The 21,299-nt window shown below is 41.2% G+C and overlaps 2 protein-coding genes across 2 annotated transcripts; one reads left to right on the top strand and one right to left on the bottom strand.

The window, feature by feature from the left end:
• The first annotated feature begins 1,981 nt into the window (after positions 1 to 1,981).
• Positions 1,982 to 14,459, top strand: apoob (apolipoprotein O, b). Its single transcript, XM_079489151.1, has 9 exons — positions 1,982 to 2,061; positions 2,453 to 2,572; positions 3,811 to 3,936; positions 5,038 to 5,070; positions 5,828 to 5,882; positions 7,201 to 7,296; positions 8,420 to 8,511; positions 11,866 to 11,955; positions 13,215 to 14,459. Exons 1-9 carry the CDS (start codon positions 2,044 to 2,046, stop codon positions 13,257 to 13,259), a joined length of 675 nt encoding a protein of 224 aa, XP_079345277.1. The 5' UTR covers positions 1,982 to 2,043; the 3' UTR covers positions 13,260 to 14,459.
• A 3,395-nt stretch (positions 14,460 to 17,854) lies between these two features.
• LOC306912680 (diamine acetyltransferase 1-like) lies at positions 17,855 to 21,139 on the bottom strand. Its single transcript, XM_079489086.1, has 6 exons — positions 20,878 to 21,139; positions 19,876 to 19,927; positions 19,620 to 19,694; positions 19,307 to 19,408; positions 19,101 to 19,141; positions 17,855 to 18,990 (listed from the first exon to the last, which is right to left on the bottom strand). Exons 1-6 carry the CDS (start codon positions 20,941 to 20,943, stop codon positions 18,814 to 18,816), a joined length of 513 nt encoding a protein of 170 aa, XP_079345212.1. The 5' UTR covers positions 20,944 to 21,139; the 3' UTR covers positions 17,855 to 18,813.
• Positions 21,140 to 21,299: the final 160 nt, after the last annotated feature.

Genomic DNA, 21,299 nt, shown 5'->3' with positions numbered 1-21,299 from the left:
GACTTAAGAAGCAGGCCGTACAAACCGAGCTAACCTACATTGGGTATAGTTTAGTGCAGTGGTTCTTAACTCTAGTCCTGAGAGCATACACTTATGATAGGTTTTCACTTATACCGTCTATTTAATTGCTAATTTAAGGCTTCGTGTTCCCGATCTAAATTACCACCTGTGCCTGATAAGGCAGACGGCTACGAGGAAAACCATGGATCACCAGCCTGCACATGATCAGAGTTGAGAACCACTGATCTAGAAATCTTTATATGCTCTGACTATTATCAGCAAAACAAACGCTTGTGTACTTTTGACTCCTGGCTAACTATACCAATGATGTCCCTTTATGAACAAGTTCTGCTTTCTAGAACTCATGAGTCCTGCAGCAAAGCAGTGCAGTGTTTATGCAGTAGTAGATAGAGTTATGGCTGGAATGGTCATTCCAGTCATGTTGCTACATATCATGACCACGATTATTGCTGAGGACTAACTGGTCTCTGTGAATTTGGATAGAGAAAAACAAATTGAATGTGTCTGCCTATATTTATGGCCAAATTCTAGGGTTATTGAATACATTTGTGACATACACAGGATTAATTGTGCAGCCCCGGTAGTAGCACGTTAACATGCCTATCTGTGTGTGTGTGTGGATGTTCTAGGTGGGTCGCAGGCTCTCTGCACTGTCATAACTGTTAGAAACAGTTTGTATAATGTTTGCACTTTGCAGGTAAATGCTCTCAGTTCTAAGAAGGCCTGTGTTGATGATGATGCTGTCTCAGATCACATGGGAGGGCTGTCACGATAATTAATTGTCACACAACTAATTGCAATTTAAGTGTGTCTTTTCGTCGAAACACTGGGGCATATTCGAATGATAGTTAATTACATTTCCGTTTGGCCTTTTAGGCTTTGAAGTTGCACATGGCAGATATGAGAAATAACCTAAATATACAAAGAATTGACTGACATATTTAATCATTTTATACTTTCATAAATGTTTAAAAAATAGTGGAAATGGACAAATAGTGGAAATCGGCTATTTCCCCTATCTTGAAAATGTTTCAAAATGTATGATCATTTTTCATATGGGAACAATTACGACGATTATTACGATCTCAAATAATTGCTACTGGGCCATTTATGTAATAATTGTGCCAGCCCTAATCATGTGTCACGGAGGACATGAGGTGTGCATGGTCATGTCATTTTGTTGCACCATCAAGAAAGGCTTTGACAAATCAGGAATGAAAACATGCACGAATCTTGTTACTCCACACCATGTGATCTGGCACTGAATGTTGTCAAAGGCACGTTGGGTTGAAGAAAAGTGGTCTCTTTTCCATGTCTCTGTCTGGAACGTGTCCTAGTACGTTTATGTCTGATCTCTACACTCAATATCTCATGAACATTTGAATATGCCAAAATGTTGGGAAAACGTGTAACTGATGCTGCTGTCTTCAGTCTCTAGGCCCATTCTGGCATAGGCTAGTGCAGCATTTTTTATTTGATTTGTATTTATTTTTTTGTCACCAGTCTTCAATCTTGCAGTAGGATTTAAAATATATATATATAATATTGAGGTTACAAACAATACTGTTACAACGCCTGTATCTGGAAAAAAAATGAACTCAGATTTGCATAATAACCACAATCTGAGCAGTGACTATTTGGAACAATTTGTAATTTCTTTTAAAAGAAATAAATGTTCATATTGTTAAACTTTCACTGTGTGTGGGGTGTGTGTGTGGGGGGGATGTAACGGGTTATGTGAGCACCAAGGAAGAGTGTACACTTATGTGTGAAATTGGCTATATTTGGAAAATGTAAGATTGGAGCATTCTTATTCGACAATTATTAATATTTCTACAATTGTTTCAAAACCTTTATATCCAGTAATTTGGGGGCATAAACAAGAATTTGAAGGATACATTTAGGTCTGATAATGATGCAACACGTATACTTCTCGTGTGTGTGTGTGTGTACTGTGTGTTGTGGTCCTCGTGACTTACCATACGTACGTAGATAACCGATAGTCGTCACTCGTGCAAGAAGATGTCAAATGTGAAAGTGGTGAGTTAAGCTGATTCATTCAACCTTTCTGTTTGTCAACGGAATGTCCTTATAGTGACACAGGTGAATGTGGACAACATGATCCATTCCGCCTTTATACGTAGGGACATGATGATGGAACTGTTGAAATGAGTAGATTCAACCTTTGGCTAGCCTTTCGAGCTAACGCTAGCAATGTTGTCAGTCACTACCACAGTGTTAGTAACACTACGTGTGAAGGCTCACGTGCTCATCATCACACGAAGGGACTGCGAAGTTGTTGTTGTTTTTAGACCGTTTTAATGATATTAACATTTATCTTTAGTAAATTGATTCACAATACTAGTGGTAGCATCATTCTATGGTGCGTCTATCAGTAAGGACTTGTTCTGTTTTATCAACTTGCCACTAGGTGTCGCTGCCGCTCGTGGTTTCTGGTCTGATGGGTTTGACCAGTGGAACAGTGCTGGCTGCCAGTGTCAGTGAGGTGAAGAAGAAAAACAACATAGTGCAAGCTGTCAGCATCCACGAGGTGGGTTCCTGTCAGGATTAATGGACTTGTTCCTCTTCACGGTATCACTAAGCTGTATTATTTGTTTACTCTTACACCTTATCCACACTGAGCTATAGCCTACAACAACATCAATGAGCATCGATTGACATTGATGGACACCAGCGACGGCTCCAGAAAAGTGTGACTGGGGGTGCTATGGGGGGGGGGTGTTATTTAGAGGGGGGGCTAATGAATCTTGGTTTACATTGAAGTCAGTCAATTGGGCTTGTTTTGAGGTGGGGGTTAGGGGGGCTAAGCCTCCACCAGAGGGGGCTAAAGCCAAGAATCAAATGAAGAATGATTTTGGGACATGTGTGTGTGTGTGTGTGTGTGTGTGTGTGTGTGTGTGTGTGTGTGTGTGTGTGTGTTTATATGTCGTGACGTGAAAACCGGTTCTGGGGGAGTGTGAATTTTGTGAAAACACCTTCCAGACACGCAGGGCACAGAGAGAATAGATGTGTATTCATCTGTCTGATACACTGTCCGTCAGCCTTGAATAAGGCAAAATACATAGCAAATAATACACAAAAAGCTGCTTGATTGAGGGGAGGCAAAATTGTACAGTAAATCTGCTTTCAAGGCTGAAAATGAGGGGCTCTCCCTTAGGGTAACTGGGAGACGGTTCCAGTCCAGATTGTGGGGCTCTCCCTTAGGGTAACTGGGAGACGGTTCCAGTCCAAACAACCATTGATGGAGAGGACTTTTTTTAATTACGTTTTTTTAAGATTCATATTTGGGGATTTTATGCCAGTAGGCATAAAAGCCCCGGTGAGATGGGGAGTGACACGCAGCAAAGGTCATCGCGATTGGGATTTGAACCTGCGACGCGCTGTCAGGCGACATTTCAGCCAAGGTACCCGGTCCTTCACGCTGCCGCCTCCACTCGGCAGACCCCAGCATAAAAGACAACACTTGCCACCGCCGTGTGATAGAATGTGTGGCATTTTACTGCACACGTCAAAGGATCTGATCCTCCTCAGGGGACAGGTGTGTGTGTGTGTGTGTGTGTGTGTGTGTGTGTGTGACCATTTTAATTCTAGTGCAAACAAGATCTGATTGAAGTATTTATTAACAGTTTTCAGTATTACAGTACATTTCAAGCACAACTCAATACAACAAACTGTGAGTGGACGACCAATAAAGCACTAGACTTGTTTACAAGAGGGTCCACATTGTTAAATTCCTTGTTCAATTCATCGTGTGTGTGTGTGTTTCAGCTCCCATCACTGTACACTGCTCCAGAAGAAGCACATTCCAGCTACTTGGAGCCCAAGGCGGGACCAGTAGAAGAGAGCATGTCATCGCTGAGGAAATGTGCTGAGCCCTACACAACACTGGGTCTGGTATGTTTCCATCTGGAAAAACCCCAAGGGACCAGCAACACAGCCCTGATGGCTAAATATAACCATTTAGGGGAGGGTTTTTAAGGAGTGTTTTATTTCAGAATCGTGAAAACCCCCTAGTTTGACACATCACATGCTACTTAAAGCACAATGAATCCCTTTATATAGGTTATTAATGGTATGGTCACATATGAACCCCAATTAAAAAAAAATAGACAATATTTTAGGCCAATACAATATACTATACCAAATTTCCCACTCCATACCCCCGACTGCCGGACTACTATATCGTTGCTATCGGGCAGAAACTGCTTATCTCCATATTCTAACTTTTTGTGTTTTTTCGTAAATTAACGGCCTACTTGACATACTGCAGCGTTACTCAAACAAAAGTATCAAAAGTACCATATCTACAACAAGCTCGATTTGCGTTGTGAAGTGACATGCTTTGAGCGTTTAGATTGCCTACTTTGGCTATTTTTTAAATTAAAATCCTGAAAGGTAACAGTTTTGGACATGATTAGGTTTTCACCCGACAGACGATAAATACTATACTTGTATCGGATAGCTAAAGTTCAAGCACAATGACAAAACCCTACACAAGAATAATGTGCAACATTGGATTATTAGACACTATTGGCCCTATTTTGCAAGTCTCGCGTACCAGGTCTTATTTGGCTGTTTTGAATGGCCAAACAGCATTGGCCACGCCTCCAGGTCTTAAAGCTCCACTTCACCACTTTTCAACCTGTCTTCTTCATATAATTGGTCCTCACTAATGATCATGATATAAAAAAAAATCTACTCAGTCTGTGTCTCAAAGGAGGGCTGTGGGCAGTTCAGAAACCCGTCTTTTAAGTGAAGTCATAAGACATGGTACATAAGACACGCATCAGCCCTATATGTCACTTGGAGTAATTGGCTAGTAATTGGCTAGTAATATAGAATACTAGCTATTAAACGTGTTTCTTCTTGGCTGTTTTGGATTGACTGTTATACACCAGCCTCACACTCACAACTAATGGGCTTATATGGAAAGTTCAATTACAAAATGATGAAGTTAAAAAAGAACCTGTAAAATTGTTTTGGTTTTTCTTACAGGAAACATATGAAGCTGCCATGAGGAAAGCTCAGGTATGACTTTCACACCCGACTCTAAACCTGGCTTTTTTGGTGCATGTCATTATAGGCAAAACATTTCCAACACAAACATTCAATATTAAATAAAAAAAAAGGCACATCTACAGGTTTATCACCTATCGCATAGTGACGCGTTATGAGCTTCTACAGTATATCAGCTATTCGACCCACAATGATTAATGCTGCATTCACATGGGCTCATGGGAAAACATGCAGTAAAGGCCGTCGGGATCGGGAGTCAAACCCGCGGCACACTGCCAGACTGGATTTACCAGCCAAGGTGCCTGGACCACTGAACCATGGCCCGGGCTAAATGATCAACTTTTCATTGTCGATTTCGACCTTTGTTGTGCTGCTTCCTATTGTGCGTGTGTGCTGCTGCTGTTTTCCTTTTTTTTCTGTTGAGATTTGTCCCACGTTATGGAGCTACATAACATCCGGTTCTGGATTCCGTCCGGTACTACCATAAAAAAGATAAAACGTTTTTATTTTGAATGGAAATGCCATCTGCTGTTACGTTACCGGTTCTGGCTGCCGTGCCGTCACGTCCCAATTGCCGCCCTGCTCCCGTCCACTTAAATGACTCCTGGTTTGCTGTCTACCGCTTTCTTTTCTTCCTTTTTTGTATTTTTTATATTGCAAACATAGAATGGAAAATCAAGATGAGAGGAGTACTTTTAGAACAAGTCAAAGAACTGCGGGCCAGTGGAACTGACTCACTGTCTCTGTCTTGACCTTCAATCCACCCCAGGAATTATACACAACAGCCGAGCCTACTGTGAGCACATCCATTAGAACAGTGAGAGGTGAGCACACACACACACACACACACACACACACACACACGTTACAATGTTAAAGGCAAAGCCCTACATCTTACAATTATATGAGAGGCATAGCAACATCTCAAGGGTCGTGGGCGGTAGCTGCAGTGTAGCCTTTGTGGCAGTATGCTGCAGCTAGCCTGGATGGACCTAGACCATGGGTTTTCAACAGGTGATCCGTGGACCACTGGTGGTCCGTGAAGGTGTTGCATGTGGTCCCTGACCATGCATTTAGTAATGTAGGAAAGTGAAGATTTGAATTTATTGTATTGACCACAAGTTGAGAAACAATGCAGTAAATGATCTGGTGACAAATGATGACGCGTCGATGTTGTCAGTTACTGGGAAGTCGGATGTCAAGAACTTCCACAGAAAAGTGAGTTAGAATCTCAAGGGAAACCGGATTGCCTGGTTGAGTCACCATTAAGGAAATGTGCCCATAATCAATCGCAAGTGTCTGCTTACTCATAGAATAAGTTACACTGAACAGAAACATGAGTTCAATATGGAAGGTTAATTTCTTTCCCCCACACCACGACCATATCCCCCTTCCCAACACAACAATGGCTCCCAGGTTCATTCTCAGTCAGGGTGGTGTTCCCCAGGTTGATTCTCAGTCAGGGTGGTGGTCCCCAGGTTGATTCTCAGTTCTCAGTCAGGGTGGTGGTCCCCAGGTTGATTCTCAGTCAGGGTGGTGGTCCCTGGTTCATAATCTGTTGAAAACCCCTGACCTAGACTATAACAGAGGCGGCTCACAGAAGCCTGCCGCTGGCAGTTACAGGTGTGAGCATGCATCCAGCTGATTGACGCTCATGTATAATACTGCACACACACACACACACACACGTCTCACACACACACGCTCGCACGCACGTGTTCTTTAGGGGACTTTGCCAGTCACTTTCAGTTCAGCACAGCAAAGGGATGTTAATGTTACTTGCATCAAGGCAAGTAGGCCATGTTCTGTTTCTGCATCAAATAGAACTCACTTAATCTAAGATACCATCAAAGCCAAGAATTTCTACAGGCGACCCTCTCTGGTATTAAATATATATATATATATATATATATATATATATATATATATATATATATATATAAAATTTATTTTACACGATATCAGTGTTCTGAATTAAGAGATACAACTGATTTTTAATTGAATCGTGACCCCAAGAATCAGAATTGAATCGTGCTTATGCTATTTCTGATATTTGGACTATGTGTTGTTGTGACATTTTCACAGTGGTTATGAGTGACAAACGGGTTGCAGGTTCACATTCACTTCCTCTTTTCTTGTCAGGTGCGTATGACTTCATCAGTGACCCTCCACCTGAACTCTACGCCCCTGTTGGGGGAGTCGGTTTCTCCGGATTCCTAGGGCTCTATCTGGCCAAAGGTAACGCAGCATTGTAAAAGCTCATTATAATTGAGTATTTTTAATTCTATGTACCGCTATGTTCTATCGCTCTGACTGTACCATTTTTGCACCTTTCATCTATTTTCCTAACCATCCCGAAAACATCTCATAATCCTGGGCAAAACAGAACTTTAACCCATTTTGACCTGAGATCAGATTCTAAAAATGTCTTCTACATCCTGACAGTTTTCTGAAAAAGCTATGTTTCTATGTCAGTCGTTCTTCGATTTTTCAAAAATAGCAGACCTAGAGGTAGGAGCTTGTAGATCTGCTATTTTTCAATAGCTAAAGCATAACATAATGCTAACACGAAAAGGGGTTCCCGCCCAAAATGGGTTAAATGAATAATAATAAAATAATTGAGAATGGAAGTATGTTCCATGGTATGTTTTCGTGCTTTTATTTTCTGTGTTATTGTTTTATGCAAAATACCAGTAATTTCTACTACTGGTAGATGGAGTGAATTATGTACTACAGAAATCTGACTATTGGCTTTATGCTAAATATGTCGGTAGTATATTGAATTAGCACTTTACTATACATGGTGTATACTAGTTACTAGAAAATGAGGACAGATTTTGAATAGCCTGTGGCGTTGTTCCTGCAGTTTATGGCCCTCCAGACAGTATAGCCATGTGAACTTCATAGAATGAGTTAATCATTAATTCACCTTGATCTACTGAGAAATAAGACTCAAGTGTTCCTTACAGTGTTAATTTTGTTGACTACCTTTTTTTACGGAAACTAGACTTTCGGGATGGACTAGTGGAGAAGTAGAACTAAGATAGGTGATTTTATGAGTAGAACTAAGATAGGTGATTTTATGTTCGGCTTGCGCTCGGTGTCACACTCCGAAAATAGCTGATATTACAAATTGTAGATCAGCTATTTTGGCGCACATCAACGTATAAATCAGGCATTACGACGCCATCATGGCCCGCCAAAATAAAATGTTGTTGACTAAAATCATATGATATCTAGTCAACTAAAAGTCAACTAAAAGTAAAAACATTTCTGATGACTAAAATGTGAGAAACGAAATTGGCATTTTATTCAAAAGACTGACTAAAACAAAATTAACTTGTTGTCACATGGTGGTCAGGTTCCAGGGTGAAGAGACTGCTGTTTCCTGTTGGTCTGATGGCTCTGACCGCCTCCATGTTTTACCCTCAGCAGGCTGCCTCCTTATTCAAGGTGAACAACAACACAGCCATCCTAACATCATCATCATCATCATACAAATACATTCTACATGGATTAAACCAGTGGTTGATTTGTTCCCAAACTTTTCCATGTCAAGGACCCCCAAATTGACACTAATTAGCCCGCGGACCCCCCCATTTGAAAATATATGCCATAAGAGAAGATTTGTACTGCTCTAGCAGTGATTCTCAACCATTTTATTGTCGAGGACCCCCAGTTTGACATGAATTTGGCTACGGACCCCCATCTAATGACATTTCTATCTCTGGGACCCCCAATTTACATTGTAAAATCTATGTTAATTTAGTACAGACCCATAAGGGTCAATTTGGTTCCAAACTATCATTTAGCTGGGGACCCCCTGGAACTCCCTCAAGGTCCCCTGGGGGTCCCCGGACCCCACTTTGGGAACCACTGGATTAAACAATGCAGCAAACTTATAACAACACCATAAGCTCAACAATCAGTGGTTCTCAAACATTTAGAAATGGTAGTATCTGGCGATCTTGGAATGCTGGGAATGAAGAAAGCTCCAGACAAGAAGAGGTAGGTCCCAGCAATGTTAATGTTGTTGACTAAGACTAAAAGACTAAGATTTTGATATTTTGTCGACTAAAAGTAAATGGTGTGTTCAAAAGAGAAAATCTGAATTTGCTGTCAAAATTAACACTGGGTCCCAAGCACTCCGAAAATGTGCAACATTCTTTTCTCACTCAACAGTATACAAACTAACACAGTAAGTGTATACATTAGTGTATCTATTCTGTACGTTTCTACAAGCTCACAACGCAAACTTTGAAAAGGAATTAAAATGTGAAAACAAGTAAAACTAAATGTTATGCCTCCACTCCACTGCTTGTCAGGTTATGGTGTGCTCCCCAGTTCAAATATGATTATTTTGGGGTGTCCGGTGTCCCCAGTTCAAATATGATTATTTTGGAGTGTCCCCAGTTCAAATATGATTATTTTGGAGTGTCCCCAGTTCAAATATGATTATTTTAGGGTGTCCCCAGTTCAAATATGATTATTTTGGGGGGTTGCTGCCTGAAACGGTTTAACAACCACTGACCTCGATAACCTACTGCTCCATATTTAAGGCGTGTGTCCACTGCCCTCTACACTAGTGTACACAGCTTGTGCGTCATGTGACTGTCATAGGTGGAAAGCCTCAGGACAGCAGCATGTAAACAATGATGACCTTTATGTTTAAACAAATACTGATCCCATTCTATAAAGCCCCAGGGTACAACGACACGCAGGCAGGGAAAACACTATCTTAATGTATGTTTGGATGCATGACCTGCGGGTGCAGGTCATGCATCTAAACTTAGGATGCATGACCTGCACCCGCAGGCGTGGGTTTGCGGTTTGTGGGTTGTCGTCTTAACATGCTGTGTTAGACACATACTAACTACAGTAGGTTAGCAGGGCAAATGGCATGCTGTGTGTGTTTGTGTGTGTGTGTGTGTGAGAGAGAGAGAGAGATTAACCTCTCTTGCCCCCCATAGGAAAGGGCTGTGGTTTCCTTTAGGAAGCTCTGGCTGTGAAACACATTTCTGGGCCGAGTCTGCTGTACTTTTCCTCCCCCAGAGGTTGTTTGGTATTTCACCGGGATGGGAATGTTTGGCTTGGAAATGAAAAAGGTTTATAATTTTAGCTCCAACATTTTCACCGGCCATCTGTGCCGTTTTCGTTTATGCGCACCCAGACACCGGACACACACACACACACACACACACACACACACCTGCAAGGGATCAAACGGATGGGAGGATGAATTATAAAAACACAGGAGCTGAAGATAGACCGAGAAGGGCGTCAAAGTGATGAGTGTGCAGGATACCACCACAGAGAGCGTGCAAAGGTTTCATCTTTTCGTCAAAACACAGGAGGACTGTTTTTGAGTTGTTTTTTATGTGATGCTGCTGTGCCGTTTAACGATGGTATTTTGGGGATTTATTGGTGTAAAATCATTCACCTGCCAGTACATCTGTCAAGACAGCATTGTGTGTTTAATTATGATGAAGCTAGATAATGTTTTCTTTTCTACCAGCCACAGCAGGTGCTTAATGTAACATAGTCTATACCTATAAAGATGAATACATAAAATAAATTCCATAATGGGAAACAAACTAAATACTATTTTAAGCTTGTCATTATAGACTAAATAGAAACTCAGGAGGAGATAATGAGTCAAACAACAATTTTTCCTGTTAGTGTACCGAGTGACCGTGGCCATGGCATCAACAATGCTTACTCGGATGAGAGTAAATTGCTTAATTGGTTCTAAGATATCATATATCGGTCACCATTCAACAGTGGACTGAATGTACTGCAACTACATGTTGTACTTCTGTGGTCGAGCGGATAATGGTGAGTTCGGGCTGGGAGCTGAACGCATGGACACGCAATATAGTTTAGTTTTTCATCGCTGGTGATGTGTGCAGGGGTGTAGCATGCAGATGAGTTGATGGTAGGGTGGTAGGAAGACAATAGAGACACACAGGGATTACAAATTTAACGCCCCCAAATGAGACGGCGGCCCCACTTCTGGTCCGTTAGAACGGTGTACTGCAGGCCAGCCCATAGAAGTCCATTGAAATTCAAACTAGTTAGCCTACTTTTAAAATAATACGAAATTAACTGAAGACCATGATTTGAATAAAAATATGTTTCCAAATGTATGAAGTGTCTTTGTCAACATATATTGTTGTTTTGAGGATGTATTTCACATTTAATTTACCAATTGAATGAGTTACCCATAATGTTAACGGAGCCGAGTGGAGACGGCAGGCAGAGAACCTGACGCTTTTAAGGGACGTCACTGTGCGACCCTTTTAACTTGAGATTTACAATGCTAGCACTTTTGAATCTCTGATGGAGTATATTATAGTAATTGTGGGTTGTATATTCAGATGGCAGGTATGTGACATTGAAAAGGACAAATCAAATGTATGGAAAACTTTATTAGAACACAATAAAATCGCTACAGCCTCAGTAATGGACCAGCGAAATTAGGGTATTTTATGATGCCTCTCATAGGGATTGCATTGACAGCTGCAGTACACCATTGAAACGGACCAGTAGTGGGGCCACTGTCTCATTTGGGGGCGTGAGATTTGTAGTCCGCGTGTGTCTCTATAGCCAGCAGTTAGCGGTACTTCACTCCCCATCAGAGGTGCAACCCAACCTCTGCCTGGTCTCTCCATTCAGTAGAATGCGTTGATACTGTGCGTGCATGCGTGCACGTGTGTTTTGAAGTGAAACTGTCTGGGGGCATTGTTGTTGTCAAACCACAGCCGCTGATGATGATGATGTTCTCTTCTTTGTTGTTGTTCTGTCAAGGTGAGCAAGGACTCTGTGAACTCCTGGGCTCAGCAGGGTCGTGTTGCCGTGGACAGCCTGTGGAACCAGCAGTTGTTTGGTAAACAGGAGGTCAGTAATTTGAGTCATTATATGATGTTATGAACTGTTTTATTAGTGTTTGACCGGATCAGCCAGTTCAGCAGAGTTCGCCATGGTTGTCCGTCTGCATTTAAATGGTTAAAACATACCGGTAATAATAAATGGTGCATTTATATAGCGCCTTTATCCAAGGCGCTTTACATAGATTGTGCATTACATTCACCCGTTCATACACCAGTGGCAGAGGAAACCATGAAAGGCAACAACTTGCTCATCTGGAACAATTAGGGGTTCAGCATTTTGCTCAAGGACACTTGAGCAAACCTTCCGGTTCCCAAGTGGCCGCTCTACCCCTGAGCCACTGCCGCCCCATGCCCCATAATGGCGTCTGTGACTTGGTTAGATAATTGGGTTGAAATGCTTTTATTTATTTTTAGCCGTGGTCAGCATTCAGCCATTAGACAGTATTGTTGATAGATGAAATGCTATTAAGCCGTCAGTCACTCTGTAATCTTAGTTCCCATAATTGTTTTGCCAGCTCTTGCATTGCAAACGGAATGTAGGCACTCTGTAGAGTGTAGAATGATTGATGTCCTCCCAGATAATGTATACCGTATATATATTTTTTTTAATAAAAAAGATAATCTGTTGCAAAGGCTATATTGTCATCCAAAACCTGCCTATAGTAACTACATTTTAGAGGATTTCTTTGTGTTAGCTTAGGCCTACTGCAGGTGACTTGAATGCTAGGTGCAATGTTGAGTACAGGGCTACAGGCCTACCAAAGTGTGCCTGCATTATTGATATTGATGGTAATGGTATCTATTATTAGCCTGCTTGAGGCAACATTTATGTTGATGGATAACAATAAAAGATCCATCAAAATTCATTTTGGACACTTACACATCCCTAATAGAAACGGTGCCTAAGTAAAAGTATTTAACGAAACCATACACCAAACCCATGCCTAAACAAGCTGCAAGCTATAACTACAGTATTTGATTTGCCCTCCACCATCAAATGGCGTAGAACTCGGAAGTGTCTTACAGCTGAATAACAAAAGAGTGAGTCATACTTCATATATAGATAGTCATATCGTCTCTGTCGGGTGGAAACCTCATGTGTCTAAAACTATTGATTAAAATTTCAAAAATAGCCAAGCTCAAATCGAGCTTGTGGCACAAACTTGTGAAGAAACGATCACTCTTATTCATCTCTGAGTTTCTGAAACGTATTGGAATGTTCCCGCTCACTCAGTCTGCACTTGCACTGTCTTATCTTTTTTTTAGTCTGACAAGAAGGAGAAGGCAGAGAGCAGCGACAGCACCAGCTGAGGCAACAGAGAGCATCTCGTATCAGATATGATATCGTCCTGCTGCCACCCTGACCTGTAGTTACGTACAGTAGTACACACCATTTCCCATATAACCTGCCACCTTCCACAGTCATACGTAGAGAAAGTATTTGATTTATTAGATTAAATTGCTGTGTATATATATATATCTGATGGTGCCAAAGAGTTGGACGGTTTGCATCTCTCCATATATCAGTATATGAACTTGTGAGCAGCAGTGTCAAATTAATACACATATTGTTCAAAAATGTGTAGCTTGCGGTACTCTAATATATAACACCATATATCTATTATGAAAGACATATTTTGCTTGTCGTTTTGACCATGTTAAAAAAAAACATGTATTTATTTACCGTTATGTTTCTGCCGATTAGAATTTGTCACATAATGCACTGAAGTATGTTATTTAATGTCTTTATGTTGCACTTAACCTTGACTGACTGAGTAAACCATGTATTGAATGACAGTGTTTAACCATCCCGTGTATAAAGAGATTACGTTTTGGTCCCAGTACCATGGAAACAAAGATTATGTGTGTCCAGTGTTGTTTTTAATGGTTTCATCTTACTGGCTGGTACAATGTAACATAGTGTTTGGCGGCCTGATCAAACACAAGGCATTTTATAGCAGCTTTTGTAGTCGTTCTCAATGTGAGTGAAGCGTTTTGGTAGCGTTTGTGCTGCTTGATGCCCCGGGACTACATGAGACGAGCGGTATCGTTGTGTGAAATTGAATATCACTTGACTCCACCCAAAACACCACAACCACCGAAACCACCGTCTCAGTAGTAGTGTGAATTTGTTACATCAGACACATGAAAGGAAAAAATAAAAATTGCAGCAAGATGGCAGAAAAAAAGTATATTGTTGCTGTCGGGCAGAAACCTCTTTATCTCCATATTTAAACCTTTTGTGAATTAATGCCCTACTATTCCAGTGGTATTTAACCATTTTCATATCAAGGTCGATTATTTATTTACCATTTGAGCCACGGACCACCGTTTGATGAGATTGAGCCTCTCGCACCCAAAACTAAAATATAGTAGTTATAGTGCTCAGTGTGAATGGCCCTTTAGGCTGCTCCCCAGACAGACGGGTATATGCATGCATAGTTGCATACATAAAGTACCTACATGCATAAATATATACATACACACTCGGCCAGTCATTGGAGTGGTGAGGTACCGCTCAAAAAACTATATGCAATCACTATGTTTTTATTTGTTTTCTTATTAGATCCACATTAGCTACTGTAACAGCTACTTCTCCACCAATGCACATTTATACGTACTCTTAACCCGGAGTGGAGTGTGCTAAACGCAGAGAAAACCGAGGTCATAACCTATAATATCCACCCCTAACACTAGAAGGGGGGTCAACTCCACACAGAAGGACCTTAAAGTGAGGAAAGCGCTGGCATGGACCAGTGTGTGGAAATCCAACCTCCCCCGACACGTCACGATCAGTCTCTTCTCTGCTACTGTGGAGTCCGTTCTCCGTTACTCTTCTAATTGAATAATATTCCTATAGAGATGGGCAACCACACGGTGGACCCTCTTGTAACAAGTGTAATGCTTTATGGTGTCGTTCACTCACAGTTAACAGTTTTTGTATTGAGGTGTGCTTGAAATGTACTGTAATTCTGCAAACTGTTAATAAATACTTCAATCAATCAATCTCTTTGTAGTTTTTGTTTTCATGAAGAGAAAAAGAGGATGGGGGACAGGGAGAGAAAGAAGAAAGAAAGAATAGTGGAATAGTCGAAGTACATTTTTGAAAATTGGAAATATTCCAATAAAGTAAAAATACCTTAGAATTGTACTTAAGTACAGTACTTACAGTAAATGCATAGTCAGCAGAAATGTCAAACTTGTCAAGTAGACTACTACACGAATATGAGTTATAGATCGTCAATGGTATGGTCCCTCATGCTCATGGCACTAGTTGATGTACACAGGAAGCCAGCCTGGCTTTACCACATTGACATTTGTGCAGCCTTGTTCATATAACCAATATTCCAACACAGTTCTTATTGATAGGTAAAGATTGACATGGGAGTTGTCGTAACTTTAAATCATGTTACTGTGTGTACAAAATACAAATCTTGCCTCCTAACCCGTTATGTTCTGCAATGCATTTACAACAGGGATCTCCCATGTCTCACAATAATTAAAGAAGTGCTATGTCATTGCTGTCAGCGTTTAGAATAGAATACTTTATTGGCCACTCTTAAAAGCACAGTATTGCCAATTAAAAGTGCCCAAATGGATCGATCACACAAAAAGAGCTGAAGCTAAGTTTCCATTGTGCTCCATTATACAAGCCTGTGCAAGACACTGAACAGACACCAGACACCGTACAAAAACACAATAATTATGTTAATGACTAGTATTTCTAGAATGGATAGTATTCGATGCTCTGGCAAATTGCATAGGTGGAGCTAAAGTTAACCCCCCGGCCCCAAGGCATTTGTACAAAACAACAGAAGGAATGGAAGCAGACAAAAACAAAGCCAAATAGCCCACTGTGTATTTACCCCTCCCTTAATCATCATAAACACATGTTAAACAACCATTAAAACAAGTCCATACAAGCACGTCTTCGTGTATCCTGAAGTCACCTCGGGTTTGTATATCGTTGCTGTCAGGCAATAACCTCTAATCTCCATAATTACATTTTTTCGTTTTTACTTTTTTCATAAATGAATGCCCTACTTCATACAACAGCATCACACAAAAGTAGCAGATCCACAAGCTCGAAACGTGGCATGAAGCGACATCTTTTGAGCTTATAGATCTGCTATCTGAATTTGAATCCTGAAAAGTAGCAGTTTTGGACATGAGGTTTCCACCAAACAGAGATGATATACTTGTTAGTAGTAGTACAGTAGTAGCCCCCCTGTCGCCATGGGAGAATGGTTCATCTTTAACCAGATTCTAATGGCTTGACATAAACAAAACCCAGGACAGGATCAAAGGCCACGGTTTGAATAGTCTAGACATGCTATAAACTCACAGATTTCTCAGTTTACCCAGTCTACTGGGAGTTTGGGTCAGTGCACTCAAATGATCATAGTCTGTCAATGTTGACACCTAAATGGCATTCCTGAAGTTTGGCTTGAATGAGATTAGGTTAGGCAGGTAGGGCATTGGTTCTCAAAGTGGGATCAGGGGACCCCCAGGGGTCCATGGGTATCTACAAGCTACACTACGAGCTTGGACATCTGCTATTTTTGGAATGTTTTGAAAAATATGTTTGGAAAATGTTGAATAATATAATATATATATATTTTGTTTTTACATAAATCTCTTCGGAGGGTCCCTGGCACAAATAATTTTCAGATGGTTTCCGCAGCAAATACAATATCAATTTGAGGGGTACTTGACACGAAAAAGTTTGAGAACCACTGGGTTAGGGGCTTTTTTAATGGGATAATCTTCTCGCTATATCTAACACAATCTGTTGTCTTGGTTTAATTTCTATTAATATTTTAAACAATGTTCAATATGACTCAACGGGATGGGGTTCATACATCAGAGGACGCCACTGTCGCCAAGTAGCCTAAATCTGTTGTGAAAATTCAACTCAGTACTTTCCCGCTGAGGACGATCTCTAACCACTTTGACAATCTGAATTTGATGGTGACTTAATTCAGTGGTTCTCAAACTTTTACATTTCAAGGACCCACAGTTTGATATGCATTAGTACATGGATGCTATTTTTAGCACACAGCTAAGTATAAATCAGGCATTATGACACCATCACAGCCTAAATCAACTATATTTAGTTGACCAAAATCTTAGTTTTAGTCAAATAAAACATTTCAATTTGACTAAATCGGGATTTTATTCAAAAGACTGACTGCCTAAACTGTTGCTGTCAAAATCAACACTGCTCTGGTGTTTCTTTTAATGGAAAGAGCTAGAATGAGCGGTGGTGGCTGTCCTTAATATTTTGGTCTTTCGTTTTATGGTGAATAGTATAAATGTAATGGAGTTGTGGCAGTTCTGCACCAATTGTTTTGGCACAGAGGATAACCTGCTCCAGAAATTAAACAATCGGCAATTGTTATGAATCCTCGGGGCATATAGTCCTGTTTTGACTGGGTTGAGTTTCAAGTGCTTTCAAAACAGTAAGTTCAGCCAAATGTAGGACTACTTTGAAGAGAACATTGTGCAGTTCCGTGCACACGTGCAGTCTGGTTCTGAATGAGGTTACACCAAGGTTGGGATGTAAATTTAGCTGTTATACCCAAACTATGGTGAGAGATCAGATGTAGTGGGGAGGGGTGGCTGGGTGGGGATGACTTGTTTGTGACTTATCTACCAACAGACTCTTTTTAGAGGCACAGGACACGTTACAGCTTATGCATGCTCACAAGGTTTAGATTAGATGCCATTGCTACATAATGTTTATACTCTTAGATGTCGACACCTTAGGTGCTAGACCATCTTTCCCCTAATGGTTTTGTATATGTTGCAGTTGCTGACACTGCATTAGCATTCACATAATCATGGGTCTTTCCACACATGAATTGATCAAAAAGTGTTAGTGTAATGAATTACAGTAAAAGATGTGTTGATCAGTTTCCCCATTTATTAGCCGTAACAAAATGAAAATTATTCAATCATGTTCAAAAAGAGATTCAGGAGAGTTACCAACACACAATATGAATCATCGCTGTGATAACAGCAAGACATTACGTTAATAGAGAGGCTTACATACTCATAAAAATAGTTAATATGCTTAAAGGGGAATACCACTCATTTAACATTTTACTATGTCATTAATATACCTTAGAGCTGTGTGGGAAAAAAAAAAAAAAAGTTAGCTCTAAGGTATATTATTGAAAATGTGTGGAATGCCCCTTTAACTACATTAGCATTAGTGCATGCTGAAACCTACCAAAGTGATACAATAAAAATCTGCCTTTCACACTAAACTATGGTAAGTCAGTTCTGACACCCTTGTTCGACAGGCACGAGTCAGTCACATATAGAGTTAAGCCATGCCCGTGCAAATGACCAACTCCATTATATGGGGAAGAAAGGTGGATACTAAGGAAGTGTGGGCACCTCAATCTAAAATTGGCCATTTTGTCCAAAATGTAAAAAACGTATATAAAAAAACAAAAAGTGGTCTGAAATGTATACATGTACATACAGTATCCTTCAACTTCTTGTTTATGATTGGATAAACAGTTGGATAAACATATTTTCCAAATATTTTAGTTTAACATTTGGGGGGGGGGGGGGGGGGGGGGGGGGAAATTGCCGACCTTTCCTTAGTGCCCACCCTTCTCGTTACCCACGGGGGTACATAACCAGGTATCCAAAGACACAAATCTCAGATCTGCCCGTTTTAACAGATCATCATCAAGCCCTGATTGGAAGCCACTGAACAAAGCCAAATGACAGACACATCAGAACAGTGCCAGGTTTGAACGACGTCGCTATGCACTTTCTTATCACACTCCCCCAACTTTGAACCCGCGTGTGACCTCCAGCAGCGCTGCTCGAGCCTGCAGGGGCCAGGTCACTCCTCTGCGGGGGTGGACATCTTCACGAGGCTGTCGCTGTCGAACCTGAAGAGCCTCCAGCCCTCCTCCTGAGAGAGATCCTCGGCACCGCGGCGCTTGTAGAACTCGATGGACTTCTTGTTGTCCTCGGCCACGATGAAGTGCATGCTGCTGCAGCGCGTCTTCATTGCAGTCTGGAAGTTTGGACAGAGGACATTAACGAGTCAAAAGGTGCAATACCAAGTCACGGTTGTGCAATACGTAATAATGTTAATACAGTACAAATAGATAAAAGTATACTCACAAGACTGAGGTGCTTCAACACCTCTGATCCGATTCCCAACCCTGGATGGGGGAAAGAAATGGGGGTGCGGGGGTACGCAAGTTAACAAAAGCAATTAAATGGCCACTGGCAACCTGAGACAAGTGTCAGTCAGATGGTAAATATGTATTAGAGTAAAATATAGATTTACTCCATGGCAGGTTATAGACAATTATGAAAAGACTCGCCTCTGTACTCATGCATGATAAAGAAGTCTTCCAGGTAGAGCAGTTTGCCGATCCAGGGGTCATACGTGAAGTAGTACATCGCAAACCCAATTACCTTTGGACCTGAAAAGAGGACCACATACACAGATTACACACAAACATATCAGCTTTGCTGCTACCGGTGCTTTTACTCCTCACATGATGCATGCCTGTGTGTGTAGATACCATGTGGGTTTTTTAAGGGTACTTGAATAATTGTAATTAGTTACTTTCCACTGTAATGGTGGCTGCAGTTTACTATGTGTGTGCAATGTGCATGTAGAGATCTCCTTACCGCTCTCCTCTCCTTGGCTCTCTGCCACAATGCAGTGGTAAAATGGCTGGTCACCGAATCCATCCTCGAGAAGTTCTACAACAGCCGAACAGCGACGTTTGTAAATACTTTGACACGTGTGTACAGGGGTGGGCGACATGGTGATAAATATTGTTGAGACGATATATACACACACACACACACGATTGTCACATGTTCCATTTGTTTACATGTTGCTTAAGTTATAGATGGGGGAGAAAAAAATGTAAACGCTCACCTTTCTCAGTCAGACGAACTTGATCTTCCATATCTTCGTATTTTGCAAGTTCCTAAAAATAAACAGAAATCCAGAACACCCAAATTAATCCTGGGAACCTCAATATCATGCATTGTTGTCTGTGGTAAATAAAATACGTTTATAAAGCTATATACCAAAAACTAACTTTAAAAACTAAACCTTAACCTGGCCTTTTGGCATTACATGCAAACATTATTCATTTAATTGGCCTGTAGTAGGCCCAGTATTTCTCGAAAACACCAGATTTAAATGGTTTAAACCTAGCTGCGAGATTGACCATATTTGGCATTCCTGTATCCGGGTAGACCGGCATCATAAATGAGGAAATGAGTCAGTTGAGGGCCAAGGCAGCAAAGAGCTTCCTCAAGCATTCGTCATCACATCATAGTACACGTCCGCCGCAGTGTTGCCAGATTCTGTGCCACAGTGCCAGGGACCCAATACTGTGTAGCCTAGTTTCATTATATATATTTTTTTTTTTAAATATTTATTTTAAAAATAGCCGACTACAACCAAACAGTAACAGATGCACGTGTTGTGAGCTTGTAGATCTGCCATTTTCAAAGCAAATCTAGGGGGGAAATATTTATCAGGTTAATAATAGGCAACTACTGGCTTAAACATTAGGAAACAAGCCAAAATAAGCAACAACACTTTAGAAACACGCCCAAAGTAGTTTATAACAAGCAGACATGGCACCACTGGGTGGACCAGTGGCGTCGAACGGTCCCCTGTGGGTACATTTCTTCATCATGGAGGATTAGAGGTTTTATCTTATCTCATCTCTGTGACACGCCGACCCAACGGCAGGCAGCCATCCATGCACTCGCAAACCATAGTATGTATGAACTTCCAAGATGGGGAGGACAACTTGCTAGACCGCCTCCTCCAAAATAACCTCACATGATCACATCTATTCCAACTCCAGACCTCAGCAGCAACAGCAGCACCCGGTCCCGACTCCTCCCGAGGCCTACTAACCTTTATGAGTCGCAATATGTCAGGCACGTCCTTGGGTTCAGCTTTCCGTAACTTATACTTGTCCATTTTCTTCTTTTACTTTTTTTTCCTTTTCTTACGAGACCTCTGTATGTGAAGTGATGCAGGAGAATTTTCTTCATTCGCTTATAGGGGGGTCACCCTCCACTATGGGCCTAGGGATCCGTGCGGGTCTGTCGGTGGAATAGCATGCAGCAAAAAGAATATGTCAAGATCAGCTGGACTGAGGTGTCCTTTGTTTCTGTTTGCACTTTATAGCGGACCGGCGGGGCGGTGCTATCCACCCGGAACTCTGTCATACCGTCATACCAATCAGGGCGACGGTGTGGACACACGTCACTTGTTGTTGGAAATAACCTAACTATGGAAATTTACACGGCGGTTCGAAATAAGAACTAAAAAAA

Source organism: Electrona antarctica (genome assembly GCF_951216825.1).
Source record: "Electrona antarctica genome assembly, chromosome: 20".
NCBI lineage: Eukaryota > Metazoa > Chordata > Actinopteri > Myctophiformes > Myctophidae > Electrona > Electrona antarctica.
The sequence above is the reverse complement of the archived record's forward strand: the minus strand, read 5'-3'. Positions and strand labels throughout refer to the sequence as shown.